At 35.9% G+C, this 22,244-nt stretch overlaps 1 protein-coding gene across 5 annotated transcripts in view; it reads right to left on the bottom strand.

The window, feature by feature from the left end:
- Window positions 1-22,244, bottom strand: part of LOC134528023 (ras GTPase-activating protein-binding protein 2) — a 140,446-nt gene that overhangs the window by 31,549 nt on the left and 86,653 nt on the right. For 4 of the 5 annotated variants that reach the window (XM_063361195.1, XM_063361196.1, XM_063361197.1 and 1 more), the window contains exons 9-10: window positions 20,965-21,148; window positions 10,408-10,529 (exon numbers count right to left, since the gene is read on the bottom strand). In XM_063361195.1, the coding sequence (XP_063217265.1) occupies window positions 10,408-10,529; window positions 20,965-21,148 (306 nt within the window). The remainder of the gene's footprint in view (window positions 1-10,407; window positions 10,530-20,964; window positions 21,149-22,244) is intronic. The other variant, XM_063361199.1, reaches the window with a different exon arrangement.

Raw genomic sequence — 22,244 nt, 5'->3', positions numbered from 1 at the left:
GCAAATTGGAAAACTCTTCAAGAGCATCTAAATTTTTAATGCACTTTAGAAGATTATGTCTCAGTTGATGATGCGGTTCTACCATGTGAACCACAAACCATTGAAGATTTGTGTCACAACACAAGGATTTAGCTGAAGATGAGACTGGCGATGGTGACAGCTATGAAGGTGATTCCAGAGGAATCAGCTGATAATATATAAAATGTGTTGTGATTTAGCTGCTTTGTGAAAACTGGTTTGGCTGGAGGCAGTGGCGTCATCCCACCAAGTCTCAGCTCGATGTCGCCTAAATAAATCACATTTGACAGTGGCTTAAACCAAAATTATATACCGTATTGGTCCGAAAATAGGCCGACCTTTTTTGCCAGTTTTGTCAACCTTGAAATCTAGAGTCGGCATATAATGGGGCACTAGCCAAAATAGTATAACTAAACACATACATTTCAAGGAGAATCACTTATGGCTAGGGCCCCCTGAAAATGGTAAATAAAATTTTCAGATTTCGTCATTAAAAATTACCAAAAGCGGTGTTAAAATTCACTTTTAAAACACAAAAGCGGTGCTAAAATTCACTTAAAAACACAAAAGCGGTGCTAAAAACTAAAAAAAAAATTTATATGACAATACTTTTTATTTAGACACTGATTATTAGTTTGTTCCCATAAACTAATCTGGAAAACTATTAATCCCTTTAACAAAATCGAGGACGCATCACAACTCCGAAATGCCAAATTGATCACAACGACGACAGCTAGAAAACTGCTGTGTACCACAACGCTGAAAAATGTCATTACAGGGCTGCCACAAAGGTTGGGTTGGGTTAGGTTAGGTTAGGTTAGGTTAGGTTAGGTTAGGTTAGGTTAGGTTAGGTAAGGTAAGGTAAGGTAAGGTAAGGTAAGGTAAGGTAAGGTTTGATTGAGGTATTTCGGTGTTAATGTACATTAGAAAATATAACGGTTCTGCAATGTTACAAAATGTACACAAATTCATTCAGTTGTTATTTCGGCGTTGTGGTCAATTTTGACATTCGGCGTTACAGTATTTCCGCGTTGTGGTAACGACCCAACAAAATCTATAAAAACTGTTGGCCAACTAATCATCGTCACACCATTCGAAAATTAATGTTTGTTTACATTTTTCCGCTTTTTGGCGCAATTTAAAATGCTTGTGCCTGGTTCGCCCGATAATCTGCTTGATACTACGACGCTGTTCCAACTATATGCCAGTGCCCCCGGCTGACGTGATATGGCCACTCACGTAAGGCTGTTCCAAACACTGTTCGCCTAATCATCTGCTTGCTTTTGTATTTATCCGGTGTCGCTGTGCTAAGCTGACGTCAGTGCCCCGAGCGGTGTGTACGCTTTAAAACTTCGCCTGTTTGTCTTATCTATCCAAACATTATGCCGGAAAGGAAAATAAACGCAGTAGTTTTGCGTATTTTTACAGTATATTTTTGGGTTTAACATTATAACGTGAGCGTGTGTAAGCTTTTGTTTGATTTATTTCATTTATGATTAATGTTTGGCGGCCATGTTGCGGTGTTTGTTTACCATTGACGAGACAAGTCTTTTACCCAGTATTAAAATTTCGCGTAAAAACACTGCGATTTCGCGTTTTAATACAAAATTTAGTGTAAAAACGCAGTGTTATGGCGATTTCGCGTAAAAACTGTATTTAACGGTGATTTCGCGTTTATCGTCGTTGCGATCGCGAAAAGAACAGGCCCCTACTTATGGCATAATAATGTTATCAGATATACAATTCATTGACCTAAAATTACGCTGTACTTACGTGTAATTAGTAATTTTTCCTACTTAGAAAAATAATAAACACACTTAACCCCAATAACTAGGGGCCTGTTCTTTTCGCGATCGCGATTAAACGACGATAAACGCGAAATCGCCACAACACAGCGTTTTTACACGAAATTTTGTATTAAAACGCGAAATCGCAATGTTTTTACGCGAAATTTAAATACTGGTTAAAAGACTTGTCTCGTCAATGATAAACAAACACCGCAACATGGCCGCCAAACAATCATAAATGCACTAAAGCAAACAAAAGCTTATACACGCTCACGTGATAATGTTAAACCCAAAAATATACTGTAAAAATACGCAAAACTACGGCGTTTATTTTCCTTTCCGGCATAATGTTTGGATAGATAAAACAAACAGGCGAAGTTTTAAAGCGTACGCACACCGCTCGGGGCACTGACGTCAGCTTGGAACAGCGACACCAGATAAATACAAAAGCAAGCAGATGATTGGGCGAACGGTGTTCGGAACAGCCTTACGTGAGTGGCCATATCACGTCAGCCGGGGGCGCTGGCGTATAGTTGGAACAGCGTCGTAGTATCAAGCAGATTAAATTGCGCCAAAAGCGGAAAAATGTAAACAAACATTAATTTTCGAATGGTGTGACGATGATGAATAGTCGGCCAACAGTTTTTATAGATTTTGTTGGGTCGTTACAACGCGGAAATACCATAACGCGGAATGTCAAAATTGACCACAAAGCCGAAATAACAACTGAATGAATTTGTGTGTGTTTCTTAATGTACCTTAACGCCGAAATACCACAATCAAACCTAACCTAACCTTACCTTACCTTACCTTACCTTACCTTACCTTACCTTACCTAGCCTAGCCTATTCTATCCTATCCTAGCCTAGCCTAGCCTAGCCTAACCTAACCTAGTCTAACCTAACCCAACCTTTGTGGCAGCCCTGTAATGACATTTTTCGGTGTTGTGGTACACAGCAGTTTTCTAGCTGTCGTCGTGACCAATTTGACATTGTTGTTTCGGCGTTGTGGTGCGTCCTCGATTTTGTTAAAGGGATTAATAGTTTTCCAGATTAGTTTATGGGAACGAACTAATAATCAGTGTCTAAATCAAAAGTATTGTCATATAAATATATGTAACCTATTTGTTTAGGGAATTCAGTAATGAGTAGGTTCAAGTAAAATTATTTAACTTAAATAATTTTAGATATATTTACGGTAACACACACTTTTTTTTTTTTTAGTTTTTAGCACCGCTTTTGTGTTTTTAAGTGAATTTTAGCACCGCTTTTGTGTTTTAAAGTGAATTTTAACACCGCTTTTGGTAATTTTTAATGACGAAATCTGAAAATTTTATTTACCACTTTCAGGGGGCCCTACCAATAACGTATCATATTTTAAGTTAAGTACACAGATGTGGTCACATGTAGCACATACTTTGAAAAGCTCGGTCTGGTTATTTTTGAATTGTATTTAACAGGCTGTGGTAATTTTATTTGCTTGTAAAATGTGGTATTGACAGTAAACAATTAGTAAAAACAGCAATTATTTTGCAGTAAGGTTATTTACCGTATTCTCCGTTCACTCTTACCTGAGTTTTGGAATAAACAAAGCCTCTTGTAAACAAACATTTTCATTGGCTGCCGGTCGCCGCGCACATTATTCGTGCGCAAGAAATAGTCCCTTGGTTACGTACCATTTGTAAGTATTTTTACACTGCCTTTTTCAAAACAATTGTTGTTAAATAGCATTATAGCGTTTCACCATTAATATCCAATACAGTTTAATGTGTCAGCAAGTATTTACTTACAATTATGTTAGCAGACGCCGTGTGTATGGTGTACAGTTGATGCCCGGCGCAACAGTTGTATTTAGGATTCGTGCGCGCACGGTTTGTTATGGCTCACGCCGGACCGAGTTTTGTAAAACACAGAACGGGAAAGCCTTTGAAAAGTACATAGAAAACTATTGTGTTGAATGTTTTTAAAACATTTTCAGACAAATATCTGGATTGTCGTGTGAACGATATCGCAAGTTTAACTGCAGAATTTCCGGGTGTTTTGAACCGTAACACTATCATATTGTTGTCTTACGTTACGGTGCTATTTTATCGATTATTCAAAAAGTAAACATTGTTTGCTTTTTTACTGCCAATTTCAAAAGTAAGTGTAATAAGATATGCAGAAACCACAAATAATGTGTAAGCTGGGCGGAAATATGGTGTTGACGAGTAGAATGTGCGTCGCTGGCGGGCTCAAGCAAATAAATTGAAAAATGCAGTTTTCCCTGATTTTGAGTGTGCTGTAGAAGGGGTCGGCCTATTTTCGAGGTCGGCCTATTTTTGGGCCAATACGGTAATACATACTAAGTAACAAACTTCATGGTTATGGTCTGGGCTGTGCCGGTAACCAATCTTGTTTCGGACATTTATTCTGAATTTTCATCGACCACAATCATAGGCACTTATCCCACAACGGGGCTTAGTGATATTTTGCCGCCATCCCAAGAAAACTCATGTCCTTGGCTTGTACCGTCGAGGCCACGTGACTTCGAGACTTTATCACGAGAGGTAAACTGTGGAAGTGAGTATTAAGAACGTTTTAAATAACATCAACATTATTAAACATTTACATTTTCGGGCAGACAAATTTTGTTTGTGTTATGAGAACTGTGTGCACATGAGAGCATCATGTAATCGTCGACAGAGTTTTGTTTTTGTGCAGATTTTAAAAAAATCTAAATAAACGTTATGCTAAGTCTTCTTCTTAAGTAAAAACTAGTGATGTGCGAGTCTCGGCATCATCGAGAACGAGTCGAGACAGAAATTTTCTCGATCTCGTCTCGAGATAATTTTTTTGGCTCGGAATTTTCGAGAATTTTAAAAACAAGAAATAGGTTAGGTAATATAATATATTGAGGCAGCATTTTGTGTTGCGTGTTGAAATAATTAACATATCTTCAACGTAATGTAGATCGAATAAAATAAAATATACTTGTTACGCTAGTATACACGATAAATTATTAAAAAGTTAAAAACGAACAACTTCCATTCACAAGTCACTACATGAAACGGTAAACGTAAACAATGAATTGTGCTGTGGTTATCACATTAAATTACAGAAGAAAATGATTATTTTCCGTTAATAAAACCAACATTAAAGTTAAAAATAAATCATTTTCGGTTAGAGCTGGGCCGATCACCTATTTTGCCGATCATGCCGATGCCGATCATCTGCTGCCGATCTTGCCGATCTTCTGAGCCGATTAGAGCCTTTCAAGTACCTCTGATTACACGTTGCTTTTGACGGATCACTATAAACGGTGAAATATTCCCAGACAAAACTACTTTTCATTGACATGATTACTTAAAAATCACGACATTATAAATTTCACGGACTAGCGATTATACAGGTAAGCCCGGAAGGTCTTGTCAAGCTTCTCAGACACCAGCGTGCAGCTGGGTTAAGGCCAAGGTCATGTGACGTAACATCTCCCGAGGCTTACTGCGCCTTGGCAGCAGATGGATAAAAATAGTAAACTCCCCATTATTCGTGTTCATTGGGACCCGCCGATGCCCGGATAATTGAAATTCTGTAAAAAAAAAAAATAATAAACCCGGATAATCGGTTAACGGTAAGGGCCGCCTTCGAATTGTTGTCTCGGCTTAAAAAAATACGGCACTGCCTAGCCATTAGTTCACGGTCATTTACAACAGCCGAAGAGAGAAAGATAAGATCGTGCTGACCTTGTACACATAAATTTTGGGTAGCTCCCAACCCCCCTCCGCCCCATCGACCAGCCAAATGCCAGACAGACACGTCACTCGCCAGGCGCCTGCCGTGCGTTGGCGGGCGGAAAGTAACACAGCAGCACGTGAAACAACATTCGAACAAACGGGAGACGGGAAGCAGAAGTCAGGACATCCCCCTCAAGTTTAAAGAGTGACAAATGTGACAGCTGAAAAAGAGGGTGGGGGGCGACACAAAGGGTCGGTACAAACAGCGTTGCAGATTTTGGCGGCCCACGCGATGGCTTGCATTGTTTGCCGGCCGCCGGCCCGCGTGACGTTAATTTTAAGCGCTGACAATTTTAGCTTCTCTTTTTTTTCTGCACTTTTAAATCGTCCCGGATTATCCGATTCCCGTATTAGCGCGTCACGGATTAACGAGGTTCTACTGTGGGAAACAAAACTCTTCATCAACCAGGTTTTAATACAAAAGAAAGTTAAGCTCTATTTCCCGCTAAACAGGATAAGAATATTAATTTCGCTAAACAAAACTTTCAATAGGCCATATTTAGCGAGAAAAAACTAAATAGATGAATTCCCGAAGAGTAGTTGTTTACTAACCACAAGACTACTAGCGCCATTAATCCGTACGAATTCCGTCGCGCGACGCGCGTCACTCTAATCTCTGGCGTCACATAACCAACCTAAACAACAGTCGCCATTCGCCATTCCGGTAATATTAACCGTAAATGGTAAACAAATACATAGTTTTCGGTTCGTAAATGATAAATGACTTTGCAAATACAGTAGAACCCTGTTATAACGAATCTGAAGGGAGTAATTTATATGTTCACTATAGAGGGGAAACTTTATATCTGGGAAAACTTTTATATTGACAATACATACTCAAAAGCAAAATCTTAACTACACATTGGCCTAAGCCAAGAAAAGAACGAATGAAAATACTCAAAGCAACAGTTTTATTAGCAAATGCAGATATTTTTAATGCACTACACATGTACAGTAAAACCTCCATTAACGAATATTCTATTTAACGAAAACCCCCATGCAACGAAATAAAATTTTGGTCCAGCCGAACCGCCATAAGATCAATGCTGTTCTAACCTCTAAATACCGAATTTTATTTGTTCCAAAATAGTGAAATTCCCTTTACAACGAACGGCCGCTTTTGAAAAACACGAAAAAATAAACATCTCTTACAAGAAATCCACTAATTTTTTTTCATTCACTGCTTAAAAATACGTGCGTATAACCTTAAAATAATATGCACCGAAGACAATAAATAAACAAAGCATCATGGATAACACACGTCGTGTATACATGCCACACTTTGTTCAAAATGGCGGGTACATTTAGCGCTAGTGGCGGAAACCTCCTGTACCATCGCTCTGGCAAGACGAACAACTAGTAAATTTTATGTTTCTATGGTTAAAGATGCGCACACGCAAATATTTATAACTATGGTGTAGTACAATTTCAGTTTTTTCAGTTTTCACTGTTTATTTATTTTTCACACGTAGTTACGGAAATCAACACGGTACTACTATAAAATGAATTTTAATCCTATAAAGCGGTGACAGATTGGCATTAAAATAAAATTAGAAATTTTTAATGCAGTTGATGAAGGTGGAAAAAAAAAGTGATATAGCTAAACGTCTCGACATCCCGGCGTCTACACTTTCGACCATATTATCCAACCGCGAACAGATCGAAAACAACGCTTCTCTGGTAGGAACAAATCGAAAACGTGTGAAAGTATGTAAAAAAGAAAAAAATTATGATTTGGACAATATACTGTTTGACTGGCTAAGGGAGACTAGGGCATCTAACATCAACGTCTCTGGGCCGATTTTACAAGAAAATGCACGCCAGGAAGCACTGGGGATGGGAATTGATAATTTCCAAGCATCAAATGGTTGGCCATTAAACAAGTGTATTTATTCTATGCACTTTTTCATGTTTAATTCCTCATATCGTATTAAACAGTCAGAAAGAAAGTTCTAGCCATTTATGTGAAGCTTTATGATGATTAGAAATATATCGTGCAAAACCTCCATTTAACAAACCCCTTTACAACAAACACAACAAATTTTGGTCCCTTGAGATTTGTTAAATAGAGGTTTCACTGTACAAACTTTATATTAATGGTTCTTCGACATCGGCGTATTTTCCATTTTTCAGGCATTTAATACTCTGTGACGTATTCACAGCTTGAGAAAGAAGATTGTTCAGCTTGTTTAATATTGTACTTAATGTGGATGCTGCAATTCCCAGTTCCTTTGCTATTAACACGTGCGGGACAGTGGGGTTGGAGTCTATCTTTTCAACAATGTCCAGTTTATCTCGCACAGATAATGCCTTATGTTTTTTACCGCGTTTTTCATCCTTTTTTATGTACATATTTCTTATTGAAGCACATTTGCAGCTTAATAACACGAAGTTCTTTTTACCGTCAAAAGTAAATAAACGAAAAGTAACGAGTTTGGCGAATCAAAGATCACTACGTATCATTTTGTATTGCAGTTGCTAAAGCTGGAACAAAATTTTCTCACTTTCTATGGAAAAATTTAGTCCACAGAGTTCTATCTAGTGGTAGTCTTACGAACCTTACTCGATCAAAATGTCTGAAACGTGAACGAAAAAAATTAAACGTAAAAATATTGAATTTGCTGCTATAATGTACATACGTATTTGTGTGGCGGTAATTTATGTTTAATTTTGATAACATATTAAATGTACACGCGTTCGCCCATTCTTTAACTATGAAGGGAAAACTTTTTTATTTTCACCAAACTGATCACCATCTTTGGCTACACGTAGCCTACCGAGGCCACTCGAATACGACTTGTTTATAATATGAATAGTGGACAATCGAGTAGCGTATTGCGGAGAAAAACTTCAATGTGATCCAGAATAGACGTTTTGTGAAAAAACTTGTAATTAAATGAAAATATTTGAGATAAATGTGCATTATGTCGGCAAAATTTGTTCGTGGTAAACGGGAAAACGTATCAACATTGACAAAAGTTGTGCGCTATATCCAATAAATTAATACATAACCTCACATCATTTTGCCGGGACCGAGACGGAAATTCACAATAAACGGGAATTCATTATAGGCGGGTTCATTATAAACGGGTTCTACTGTAGTATAATGGAAAATTATTTTACCGAAAGTACCATAAATATACGTGGAAATTGATACTTAGGTATGTAACTGTTCAATGTTTATAAAACTTACGGTATTTGTTTACTTTATTGGTATACTTTTTTCGTGTGTGGTTAGTTTTAAATTATTAAATCCTATTATTTTTCGATGAATAATCAAATTTTCTTCCCGAAAAGTACCGTAAACAAACATGGAAAGTTGTTAAGTATAGGTAATTATTCAATGTTATAAGTTTGCAGTAGGAGACCAATGATCGGCTCAAATAATCGGCTACGTTTTGCCGATCATTATGATCGGCAAAATTAACAAAATCGGCCGATTATTACGATCGGAGATCGGCATCGGCCCAGCTCTATTTTCGGTATCAATATCAAGTATCAACGTAAAACGGTACGGTAAAAAATAAAAATATAAACATGACTGCAGAATTCTTCCGCGTTTGCATTTTGTTTTATGGCCTAAGGTTATACACACGGCCAGCAGTATATAACAAGCAACATGATGTTTAAATTGCGGTCCGTATCGATAGTGACATATCGATAGTGGCGAATGTTCAGACTTTCATGATCAAGTACCGTCCATGGCTCAAGGAAACTGTATAGACTATGGAGTCAATAACGTATGTTTACATACGACAGTAGGCAAATAAACTTGAGTGTAAAGGTAAAGTTGTAATTGCAATTGCAATTGTGGATACTTGATAAAATTATTGAATAATTATGTATGTTTGCAGATTATTGAGTTTTACTTTTTTGGATCATATTATCCTGTTAACTAAAGTACAGATTTCTCGATCTCGACTCGATTCTCGAGAATTTTTAAATTTTTTCTCGATCTCGTCTCGAATTCAAAAAAGTCTTTCTCGCACATGCCTAGTAAAAACTGCATAACCAAATTCGTAGTTAACCTCGAATAATTAAAAACACCAATAAACAATTTTGGCAAAAATTATCATTATATATTATTTTTTAAGGTGTTCCTTAAACGTGGCAAGTCAGGTCATCATGTACCCGGGCTGATCTGAGTAAGGACACACCATTTGCTTTTATGGATGCTCAATATTGAAAGAATATTATAAATAATTATTTTATAATTTCTATTGAATGACATATATAAATGTGTTCATCAATAAATTAAATCAGTTGAAACATTACAAATGTTAAACAATTAAATTTTTTACTTCAAATCTGTATTTCATAAAATAAGTGTAATAAAAATTCACAGTGGAAAAATATCCACAATTCGATTCAATTTCACAAATATATTTAATATTCAAATTGTAATTGATATTTACATCAAAAACTATGATTCGCACATGCCTAGCAACCACTGGAAATAGTGTTATGTATAAAACGACCATACGGAAATTAAGTATGGCATGCTATGTTATAACAGCAAAAGTGTTGTTATGATGGTAGGATCCATTCGGGCCAAGTATACAGCCAGGATATGTTTATGGAAAATGAAATTTTTGTCACACTGTGTTTGTTTGGAACTAATTAAACAGAAATATCTAATAAACCCAAAACATATTTAAAAAGGGATGTTTAAGTTAATGGCATAGGAAACTTTGGTGCTATATTATTCTGTTGTTTTCAGCGGGAAAACGTCTGAAGTCTTGTCGTCTTACACAGGTTTTACTGGTTGAGCATCCTTGGGCTTCAACCAGTGTTACCTACCACCATTTTAAAACCTTCATGACCTACCTTGAGATCATCCTCTGTTGCATTGTGCGGCAGGTTGCCTAGAAACAGCTGCTGGCTGTCCAAGTACATCTGTGTGTTCGGGCCTGAGCGACGCCTGTCACCATCTGGGCCAACCACGTTTCCTACAGCAAATAGTATCTATTTTCACACATGACAATACATGGATACCATCAATGAAAACTTGCTATATATTTAAACCAGTACTACGTATGAACTAAAAAATTACAACAAAAAAAAAAACTAGTGTAAAGTTAGGCACCAGTGCCACACATAACATAATTATGTTTTCTTATGCTCCATATTATAATCTCAGTGTAGTATTTCCAATCATTTTAATCAAGACTCTGCTCCCATTAAAATTAATTAACAGTATATTATATGTCTAAATACATTTAAAGTACATTTAAATAAATGTTCAATAACATTTTAAGATAAAACAAGCTAAAATTAATTTTAAAATATTTAGATACCACATTGTTTACATAATACACCTTGAGCATTCTAGTTTTGTTAATATAAGAGGAATATTTCAGTTCTAATGAGAATTAAAAATGGCATAACACTTAACTAGCCCTCAAAGCTTCTGGCTTTTCCCTCCAGAGCTGTTGCTGACATGTGGGATGGCATAAAATGAACATTGGCTGAACACAAGGGCATGGTCGAGGATAAATATGCAATGAAGGAAGCGAATGTCTATAAAGGAAATAGCCAAATATTGTTTGTTGATTCATCAGATTATTAATTCACTGCATTGTTTTTAATGCTACACAAATACCATTGCCATTGTGAGTGCATGGAAATAAAAATTCACATAAAAGAACACAGACCTACTTCAAAGTTAGCAGCATAAAAACAAAATTTAAATTTAAATTTAAAAAAAATATTTTACCTATAATTAATGTGGCTGACTAAACCTAACCAACCTTTCACTTTCGTATTATTTGTCTAATTTCCCAGAAGCCACTACACTACACAAAAAATTTCCTTTATCTTTCCCTATATATATTTATAACTAGAGCCAAGATTATATGGTTTTATGCGAAATCGCGAATTTTCACGCGAAATTCATCCCAAACCGCGAAAAATGTGAAATGTTTTCTAACCACAAATAAACACCTCAATATTGATTTAAATCGTTAACTACCGACTATTGGTTGATTGACAAAAATTCTGTATATGTTTGTAGAAGAAATGGTCGTCATCCAACTGCAGTGTGATGGTTATTTAATGCGTTAATTATTCATCTTAAAAAATTACAAGATATCACAAAAATTGACGATTTCACGAACAAAAAAAAGATCGTTATCGGAGTTAGGTTAGCATTTTAAACGCATCTAGCCACTAGAGATCACGCAATATTAACAACTGACAATCGTAAACTAAAATTAACAAGTTAACAAACACAACAACGTGAAAAATCTCAGCGCCTTGTTTGCTGTATCCTATGAAAAATACACGTGAACAAAAACTGCATTCATTAAATAAATACGTATGAAAATAAAATAAAAGCAAACATTGATATTTAATGATCACTTGATATTTAATGAAATTTCACTGTAACGCAATTTTGTGTGCTTGTTGAATAAGCAGTTTACCATGAAGCCTTCATTTTCATTTCACACTTCACAGGCGAGAGGGCCAAAATCGTAACATAATCGAAGTTTTCCGATCGCTAATGAAAAAGCACCATATTACAAGGATATATTTATTTTACGGTCATTAAATATTTTAAATAACGCTTACCTACCCAACCCTCCCGGAAAATAAATAAAAACATTTATTTTACTGACTTGACATAACCTAACCTTTTACTTCGGGTTGAGTATATGGCTCTCTCGCCTGTAAAAAGGAGGCTTCCCGCGGTTTATTTTTTCGCTACAACTTCAGTAAATACTAGTTTTTGGTACCTCCGGGCTTTGTTTACAAATGACGTGCATAAATGAAAGCTAAATTTCTTAATCATGCCGAAAAATAAAGCTACTGCGGCATCACGTGCTGACGAGTTTAAGAATGAGGGATTATATGTCAGTGACGGAAAAATACTTTTCTGTAAATATTGTAATTGCCGTTTGGAGCATGAACGTAAGGACACGGTAAATAAGCACATAATTAGCGACAAACATGTAAAAGCTAAACGATCCCCATGCACTTTGAAACGACAGCTTTCAATCCCTGAAACAGGAGTGGCGCAAATATGCGCAAAAAAACAAAAGGAAGATTTTGTTCTCGAAACTGTTGAAGCCTTTGTAGCTGCAGGTATTCCTCTTGAGAAACTTGACAACAGCAAGCTGACTGCATGGATGCAGAAGCATGTAAGTGGTGCTGGTGATCTTCCAACAGCGGATTGGATGAGGAAAAAGTAAATTCCCCTACTTAGAGAGAAAAAAGAAGTGGAAATCAAGCAGCAGCTCTTGGGGCAAGATGTGGTCATACTCGCAGATGAAACCACTGACAAAAGTAATAATTGTGTTTTCAACATCTTGTTTTAAAATTCTGAAACCAGGTGCTGAACAAGATGTTATCTTAGGGGCTTCTTGTGTCCTTGATGCAGCAAATGCTGTTTGTTGTTCTCGGGCAGTGATTGATGTATGCTCCAAATATGAAGTCAAGGAAGAAAACATAATTGCGTATGTTACAGATAGTGCCAAGTACATGACAAAATCTGCTGGCACCCTTGAAGGTGTATTTGGTGACCACATGTACCACATACAATGTTGAGCCCATAAAGTAAACATTGTTGGGCAGATCTGGCAAAACAACTTGGAAGAACTGAACCTCTTCGTTTGTAAGGTAAAGATGGCCTTTCTTAACACCAGAAAGAGGAGGCATGCATACCTTCAATTTCTTCTCCAGAAACATGGAGAAAACAAGGCTCTGGTCAAGTTATTCCCCATGCCAGTTGTTACATGTTGGAACACATGGTTTGAATCTGTATCATACCTCGCACTCCATCTGCACGACATTGTGGAATTCTTTGAGCAGCTTAACGAAGATAACTCTGGTGTTAAATATATCAAGGGACTCCAGAAGGAAGAGTTACAATGTCTTGAGGCCACTCTTACATTTGTGGCTCAAAACTGTAACACCTTTGTAGAGCTAATTAATTTTCTTGAAGGAACAAAGTATCCTACTGCTCATCAGTTGTGCACAAAATTGAGTAAACTGCAAACTACTCTTGATGTCTTGGCTAAGGGAATATTTCCTGAAAATGTTGAAGACATTTTGGCTGAAATGAAAACTGTCAACTCTGCAGCCCTTAAAGAGCAGTTCAAGAACACAGCTAAACTCAGTCTTATAAAACTGATTGATCTGGTGAACACTGATCCATCTCGTCTACTATTTCTGGGAATCAGCGCTCTAATGAATCCTCAAAATGTAGGAAACATTCGTGTGGAGGAAAAAGAATTCCAGAAACATATTGGGAACCTACCTTTCCTTTGCAAGGTGCAGAAGACCTCTGTAGCGACAGGCTACATAACACTCCAAAACCTGGTTTCCCAAGAGCAGAAGAAACCGCATGTGAACTACATAGACATGGTGGACATACTATGTAAAATGAAAGCGGATTATCCTGAATTTGCAGCTGCTGCTTTAAAGTTAGTATGGATACCTGCAACGAATGTGGACTCAGAAAGATCTTTTTCTAAGTATTCTGTAGTTGTAAGTGACAGAAGAAGATCTCTAAAACCAGAGAATGCTGAACTGCTGACAATGGTGGCTTTTTCCTGAGCTTAATTATATTGCATTTATAGAACAAAAGTTTAACTGTAGTTTCTATTTTAATTAATTTAGACTCTCTCCTGAACTCAGGAACAGTACTTACCTGCATAAGAATACTGAATATTTTAGTTGTTAATTTTTTATGTACTCTCAACATAGTATTGTTTAATGTGCATATTTAAAGTCTCTAACCACGAATTATTGAAGCATTTGATCAAGGCAGCTCTGCTAGGTGTGTACATGTTATTACATGTGTTTTAATTTTTTATGACGATAAAGACGAAATCCACAATTCTTAATGACGAAAAGTCCTTTTTCATAACACCATAAAATCTTGGCTCTATTTATAACAAATCATACTGGCACAATTAAAATTACTTCAACAAGTACCAGGGATAAAAACCATTTAAACATTAAAATAAAAATTATTAACACTCACAAATAAACTCTCACGGGTATATTTGTTATCTGAGCACTATAAAAACATGTTCCTATTCTCCGTTCACTCTTAGCTGAGTTCTGAAATAAACAAACACCGCCGTATCACTGCGCCGCGTCAGCAAGTGATAGGCTGAATTCATCTGGCGCGCCAAGCACTAGTTGCAACACACACACTTCAGTACAGTCGGTGCTAATAAAATAACGAGACGTAATATAACAGGAAGCACCGTAGCACTTTGTTCAGCGTAGGTGGTTCATTTGCGAAGAAAAAACTATGCACTTTACGCCTAATAACCGTCTTCAGAAAACATCACAAGTTTTTATAACAGGATACTCAATTTTCTTTTCTTCCCGGAAGATGTTAATGTCCCGGTGTCCTGTAATTCTTTCCTTGCACGAAGCACACTGCTCTTCGAAACACGCCTAAATTCCGCAGTTAAACTCGCGATATCGTTCACACGACAATCCCGATATTTGTCTGAAAATGTTTTAAAAACATTCAACACAATAGTTTTCTGTGCACTTTTCAAAGGCTTTCCCGTTCTGTGTTTTACAAAACTCGGTCCGACGTCAGCCATAACAAACCGTGCGCGCGCGAATCCGAAATGCAACTGTTGCGCCGGGCATCAACTGTACACTGTACAGTACCCTTTGTCTATGCCACCGTACACACGGCGTCTGCTAACATAATTGTAAGTAAATACTAGCTGACACATTAAACTGTATTGGAAATTAATGATGAATCGCTATAATGCTATATATCAACAAATGTTATAAAAAAGACAGTGTAAAAATACTTACAAATGGTACGTAACCAAGGGACTATTTCTTGTGCACGAATAATGTGCGCGGCGGCTGGCAGCCAATGAAAATGTTTGTTTACAAGAGGCTAAGTTTATTCCAAAACTCAGGTAAGAGTGAACGGAGAATAGCTTTAAATTTTTAATAGAAAAACCTTATTAAGTGGCTAGATAATTTTATGGAAATTATTAAAAAGTAATTAATAGTTTTAGAATTCTATATCTTATTTTACATTTCTATAAGCAGAAAACATTAAAACATATGTCATACATAGGAAATGAATTTATCTCTAATTAAAAAAAAAACAAACAGACTAAAATAATGGAGTTACAAGCAGGAAACTGTTAAAAGCAGAAACTTGTAACCAAGTTCTACTGTATTTTTAAAACACAAGGCCTCAAATATGCATGATTTCATAGCACAATTAATATTACATACATGAGTAATATTTTCTAAAACATTAAACTTTTTATGTTAGTGTTATGAGTAGGCCTATGCGAATATCAGTTTTTTAGTTTGAATAGAATATGAATATTGAATTATTCGCAAATACGAATATTGAATTTTAATAGAAAAAATGAGAATTAGAATTCCAAAAAAATTTTTTTCATGTTATGTAACATATTCCAGAAAATTAAAAGAATAATATTAAAGTGAAGAGTTGGTTAAGTTAAGTCAGCTACAATAATTAAAAGGAAAATATTTATTTAAAATTGTGACATGGCCACCGACAGTCGTTAGACTTGGGTTGAAGCAGTCGGGTCCTCGGCTTTTAAACTTTGCGCGCCGCGGCGGGCGTTGGCGCTTCCTTCCTCCGTTTCCCCTCCTCACTGATTCGTATATTGTCGGTCTTGGCCTCCCCTCCTGGGCTTTGGCGCATGCGCGCTACATCATGCTGATCATTTATAAGTAGGGATGTGCGAAAGTGACTTTATCCACACGAAATGAAAGTGAAAGAAAATTTATCAAGTTTCGCGAAAGTGAAACGAAAATTAATTTTTCTATGAGATAAATATATTCTTAACGAAAGTTAAGCGAAATTTTTTAATTAACAAAGAAAAAAAGTGCCCCAAAATTTGCTCTTCAGTAATAAATTCTATTACATAAATCATTTTGGTACCTTTTGATGTATATATAAATATTACTATTTAATATAATCAACATCCGCCCTAGACCACACAACACAGCCCCATGTCACTCGTAAATTTCAAGAATCAATCCAGATCTTTCAGCGCACAGACTATTTCCTTTACAGTCGTAATGTCGCAGTCTATGATAATATATTTATCACGTGCATGGTACTGATGAAAAAACACGTGACTACCACCATCTTGCACCAATGTCACACATGGCTAGCTCAGGAAGCTGTAGACCAGGCAAGGGCATGGTCAAAACATAACAAATGGTTGCTGCCAAGTGCTCATTACACGCAGTGACTTGTTGACCTTTTTGTCTAATTGGCTGTATATTATGAGGATTTTATATGCCAGTCAGAGTAAGTAAAATTTAAATAAAGCAGACGACAATGTTTTTGTTTGGCTGTGCGCGAATAAAAGTAGGTACGTTCTTTGTTTATGTGTATACGGTAAATACTAAATACAGTCAAACCTCTATCTATCGTTTTTCAGGGGACCAACAAAAAAATTCAGTAGATGCGGACATTCAATAGATGTGGACTTCACTCTAAGAAATTTAAAAAATATTTCAACCTCAAAATTAGTGTCAGAAATATATCAGGTACTTGTCATTAAAGTTAATCAGTTGAAAAATAAATAAAAATGGAAGTTTTTTACTTAATTCAATTTACACTTGCAAAAAAAAAACCATACGCACAATAAATCTACATGGAAATTAAAGTCTTTTTCAATATCCTGAAGTCTGAAATATGTTTACTCATGTCATCAAATGTAGAGCTGTACTGAAAAAGCCGATTTTGCCAATATTTAGTTGAATCAACATTTCTGCCGACTTCCGATACGCTTGTTAATTTTCGGCCGATATTACTGAAAAACGAGAGAGACTGCCATAACCTAAGAATCCACGATTACCTTTTCACTTTTCGTAGTAGTACTGCATTCTTTCAGATCGTATTATTTCTTCGCAACATGTGCCAAACGTACATATAAAAATTTAACATCCTTTTTTTCAATAACGTTCTTTAATTTTAATATGGCATAAATAAATACATTACCGTCACGGTAAATATACATCTCGGTTGTTACGGTAACTGTAGTGCAAATGTGGTAGCTATCGTGCTTCTGTAGTAATTATGGTATCGACAAAGAACCTTTAGTTCTTTTTATGGTAATTATCTTAGGATAACAATTGGGTTTGTACTGTAGTTATGGTACATCATCCATATTTCTTCGTAAGTTGTTCATTTGTCTTTTCTTCATATTTACGTGCTCCATTACTTGGCTGCAGATTTATGGTGATTTTTACTACTGTATACTAACGTTACCGTTTTTATGACGGTTTCTTTCTAAGAAATGGTTATTTCTGCAAAATCTTTATGGTTAAACGATCATCTATTATAATTTATAGTGACGGGACCACATATTTTGTACGATCAATGCGGACAAAACAATAATTCGAACATCGGTACAAGCGGACTTTTTTAACCTTAGTTGTATGGCAATTTTGCCGGGACCGTAGAAAGTATACGATAAACACGGACAATCGATACATGCGAGTTCGATAGATAGAGGTTTGACTGTAGTGTACTAACAGTTCTGGAATGTATGTTTTACGAATATAGTACCTACACTACTGTTTGAAAGCAAATGAATCAGGTAATTTTTCAAATATTGCATGATTTTGTTTTGATACCTAGGCCTACTGTAATCACAGTTGAATTTTGTTTACTTTATCTGCCATGTTTGTTCAAATTATGATTTTACTGTATTTTCATTAACGTGAGTTTTTTTTTCATCACCACGTAAATTAATCTTAATGGAAATCTTTTTTATAATTAATGTCTTTATATGATTTGCATATGTTATTACATTATTAGTAATAACAAGCAAATCATATAAAGACATTACAGTAGAATCTCAGTGCTAAGTACTTACAGGTACCTCAAGTTTTTGTACTTAGTACTGAAACATGCATACATATCTTTACAAAGAGAAAAATATATATAAAAAAAATAGCTACAGGAGAGCCGCAATGCCATATGTATTCGCAACTGCGACTTGGTTTTTTCCGCTTGTCTAGTTCTCTGAGTATATCCACTTTTTCCTTAAGCGTGAATTGCTTTCGTTTCTTTTTATCTCCAGGATCATTCATATTGTATCACAAATAGAATGCGGTGTCTAAATAACGTAACCTGATAATATACTCAACAATAACAATAAACAATCCCGGCACAGACATCAAACAGTATTTTTAGCGTAGCGTAACACTTTTGTCTAAATAATTAATACTTCTCTCAAACCTCCGTTTTTCGATGTATCGAATGGTGTTGTGTTGCTCACGTCGCATACTACGTGCGGTATAATCTATGGTTGTGCGCGAAACTGTTTGTTCACTTTGTTTTGAGAATTTAGAGGTTAGAAAATACGTTGCGGTGGTATTTGTGTATCTTTGTTCTACTACATTAATCATTTAGCTGGAAATTTATTTACCAGTTTAAGTAAATTTTGGTGTAGTAATGTCACGCTACTAGTAGAATTTATACGTTATAGTGAAAATATTATACTTTGAAACCGTTTTGCATGGCGAAGATACGATTTTTGGCGGGGACTTAAAAAAAATTTGTTAAAGTGAAATATACTTTATAATAAGGTACGTTATTGTACCGGTATTCTACTGTACATTTTTATTAAATTACGAGTTCTTTTTCAACTAGAACAAACGAACTTCGGTAAGCTATTGAACTTTCGTTTGGCTCGAAATATTTCGCTAAAAACGAACTTCGACAGATGAAATTCTTACCAAAATCGAAAATGAAAGTAGCAAAATTTCGATTTCGGTATCGGTATACCGAACATTCGCACAACCCTATTTATAAGGCATGGTTTGCCATTTTTCAACCTTATTCTCATAGGTAGTCTGGGTAGAGCTCATCTGAGAGCTAGAACCAAACAGGTATCATGTAGTCAACTTTCTGTAAATTAGTAGTGAGAGCTTCTTCGGGGAGACGGAAATGTAAGTAGGGCGGTGACCCTAACCGTAATGTAGATTGCGACGTAATGCTTAAATGCTCCTGTTTTCTAAATTCTCTTTCGGATGTCACCTATTGAAAATTCCTTTAAATTAAATTATGTTTTGCCCTTTTTTGTTTGTGGGCTTGCTTAACTTCGTATATTTGTTAATTCTGAGTCTCCCCGAGATAATAAAAAATGCAGTAACTTGGCAGTAATTAAACAGTAATAAACAGTAAATAAACAGTAAATAAATAGTAAATAAACAGTAAATAAACGGTAATAAACAGTAAATTTTAATAGTTATGTATAACACGTATATTCTAATTCACGTGTTTTATTTAACGCATAAGTGAATGATGTCTTAGTCTTTCATTGTGTCTTATGTAACGTGTTCCTACTTTGGTCGCGAGGGGTCAATATAACTCACAATACTTCTAGTTCTTATAACTGTATTGTAACGCTTGCTAGCATTTGTTGTCTCGTGTTCTTGTTTATCGGGAATAATTTCCCCTTGCAGATTAACTATTTGAATGTGTTCATAAATTACTGAATCGCTGCGGCGATAGTTTGTTATAAATGCTCTGTTATTTATTTTGTATAACCTTGGTTCGTTTGAAACTTAATAACGTGAAACATTACTACATTGTTAATCATGTTATCAGCATTATATATAGTACTGATATTATTTGTAAAGTTGAGGTATACGTAAGTATTATTTTTTGATAATTATTAAACAAAAAGGAATTGACTACCTGTTAAACTGGTTTCTCTCTGGCTTTTTTGTGGCCCTCCCTCTCGGTTAGGATGTGCCTTCATTGGAAAGGCCTTCAGGGTGGTGTGCACGATAATTAATTACACATGGACAAACATAAGGTTATCACCGCAAACATAAGGACTCCCTTCCCGGTGGAACCATAGCAAGTAAGAACAACACAAAAAAAATTTGGCTTTCAAGTTTGAAATGACAAATAAGCTGTGTTTAGAATTGTTCACATAAATTTTCTGATACTGTTTAGCAAGACAGTAGTGGAAAAAAAAAAAAAAAAAGTTGGACACTTGTACGTTTAAAACATTACTTATTGTCCATGTTTTTGATTATGAAACCCCATTAAAACATAAAAATAGGGTATTTATAATGCAGAAATGTCTTAACCAATACAGTAAACTGAGATAAGATAAAACTCACGAGGTTGCTATGTCCAATATTTATAAGGAAAAAAAATATTCACTATTTTGTAGTGTTAGTTTCGAGGTTGAATCAAATACGAATTGTTTATTATTCGTATTCAAAATTTTTATATTCGCACAGGCCTAGTTATGAGGCAATATCGCAATCAGTATCCGCTGTACTGGTACATATTATCAACAATATCACCACTGGGTCAAAACCACATCAGCTCAGCCCTACAACACACCCTAATAAGTTCCAAATATAATACATACTTACCCGAGTCTTCATTGAAACTTGTCCTCCCAGGCCCACCGCGGTCATTCCTCATCACTCCCCGCACAGCACCTCCCCGGGCTCCCCGAACACCTCGCTGGGACTGAGCCATTCCCATTGGTCCACCTCCAGGCGCTCCTGACGACGACAGAGAGTCTCGGGACTCAAACACACGAGGTGCTGGCAGCTGTGACAACACAGGTTTCATTAACTTCTATCATTTAACTGCTTCACTAACAGTAACTTTAAAACTATAATAACGGTGTTTTATCACATAATCATTGAACATTTTATACTAAAATAAAGTTTGATAAGTAGAGGTATGACTTAAGCGAAACAAGCATTTTTTTAGGTTAAGTTATTCATAAAAACTAAACCTATTCATGGAAAGTATGATTATTTATAAAGTAGAGTATAAACAAGCTCACCATACAATTTAAATTAATAAGTCATGCAACAAAAATCATATTTTGTTGAACTAAAAATAGAAAAACGAAAACCAAGAGCCAGAACTAATGCCTAACTATTAGAGATGGGTCGAGTCTTGGTTTATCGAGTCGAGCCGAGCCGAGTTGGGTCAGATTGACTCGACTCGAAAACCGAGTCACATATTTTATCAAGTTCGAGACTCGAAACACGTTTCGAGTTAAGTACCAGCATCGTGACATTATAGCACTTTATTATAGGCTGTCTTAACGTTTTCGCCAAGTCATTAATACAGCAAGAAATGATAATGACCTATAAACAAAACAAATCCTGTGCAAACCTAACCTTGCCCGCTACCGTGCTACGGCGCTATAATAGGTACAAGTGCAACCAAACCCCGGCCTACCTTCATTTATGAACGTGACGTCGTATCGTGATTTTGTCGATAGTGGCGACAGTTTATAGGACAAAATTATGTCACATGACCATTTTATATTTAAAAAAATGCTTGGAAAACAGCGTGCACTGTTTTCATTTTGTTTTTCATCCTGTGTTTACTTTAAATACGGTACCGCATTTGTTTACAAAATACGTCAATGGATTTTCACTGAAGAAAAATTTGTTGCAAAACGCACATGTATTAATAATCATCACGTTTATCGTGCCCCGTTTATAATAACTCGTATAAATAGAGATTTCCGTAACCTAAAAATAAAAACATAAAATAATTATATTGCAATATTTAGTAAATAACACCAAGTCGTGTTGCGTGGAAATGGCTGCGTGTTAGGCCAGCCAGCTTTGCATTTTGGAACTAAATTTAGCTGTGCTCCGCTACGCAGCGCTGCGTGTCAATA

The sequence above is a fragment of the Bacillus rossius genome, chromosome 1 (assembly GCF_032445375.1).
Source record: "Bacillus rossius redtenbacheri isolate Brsri chromosome 1, Brsri_v3, whole genome shotgun sequence".
NCBI classification, from domain to species: domain Eukaryota; kingdom Metazoa; phylum Arthropoda; class Insecta; order Phasmatodea; family Bacillidae; genus Bacillus; species Bacillus rossius.
The sequence above is the reverse complement of the archived record's forward strand: the minus strand, read 5'-3'. Positions and strand labels throughout refer to the sequence as shown.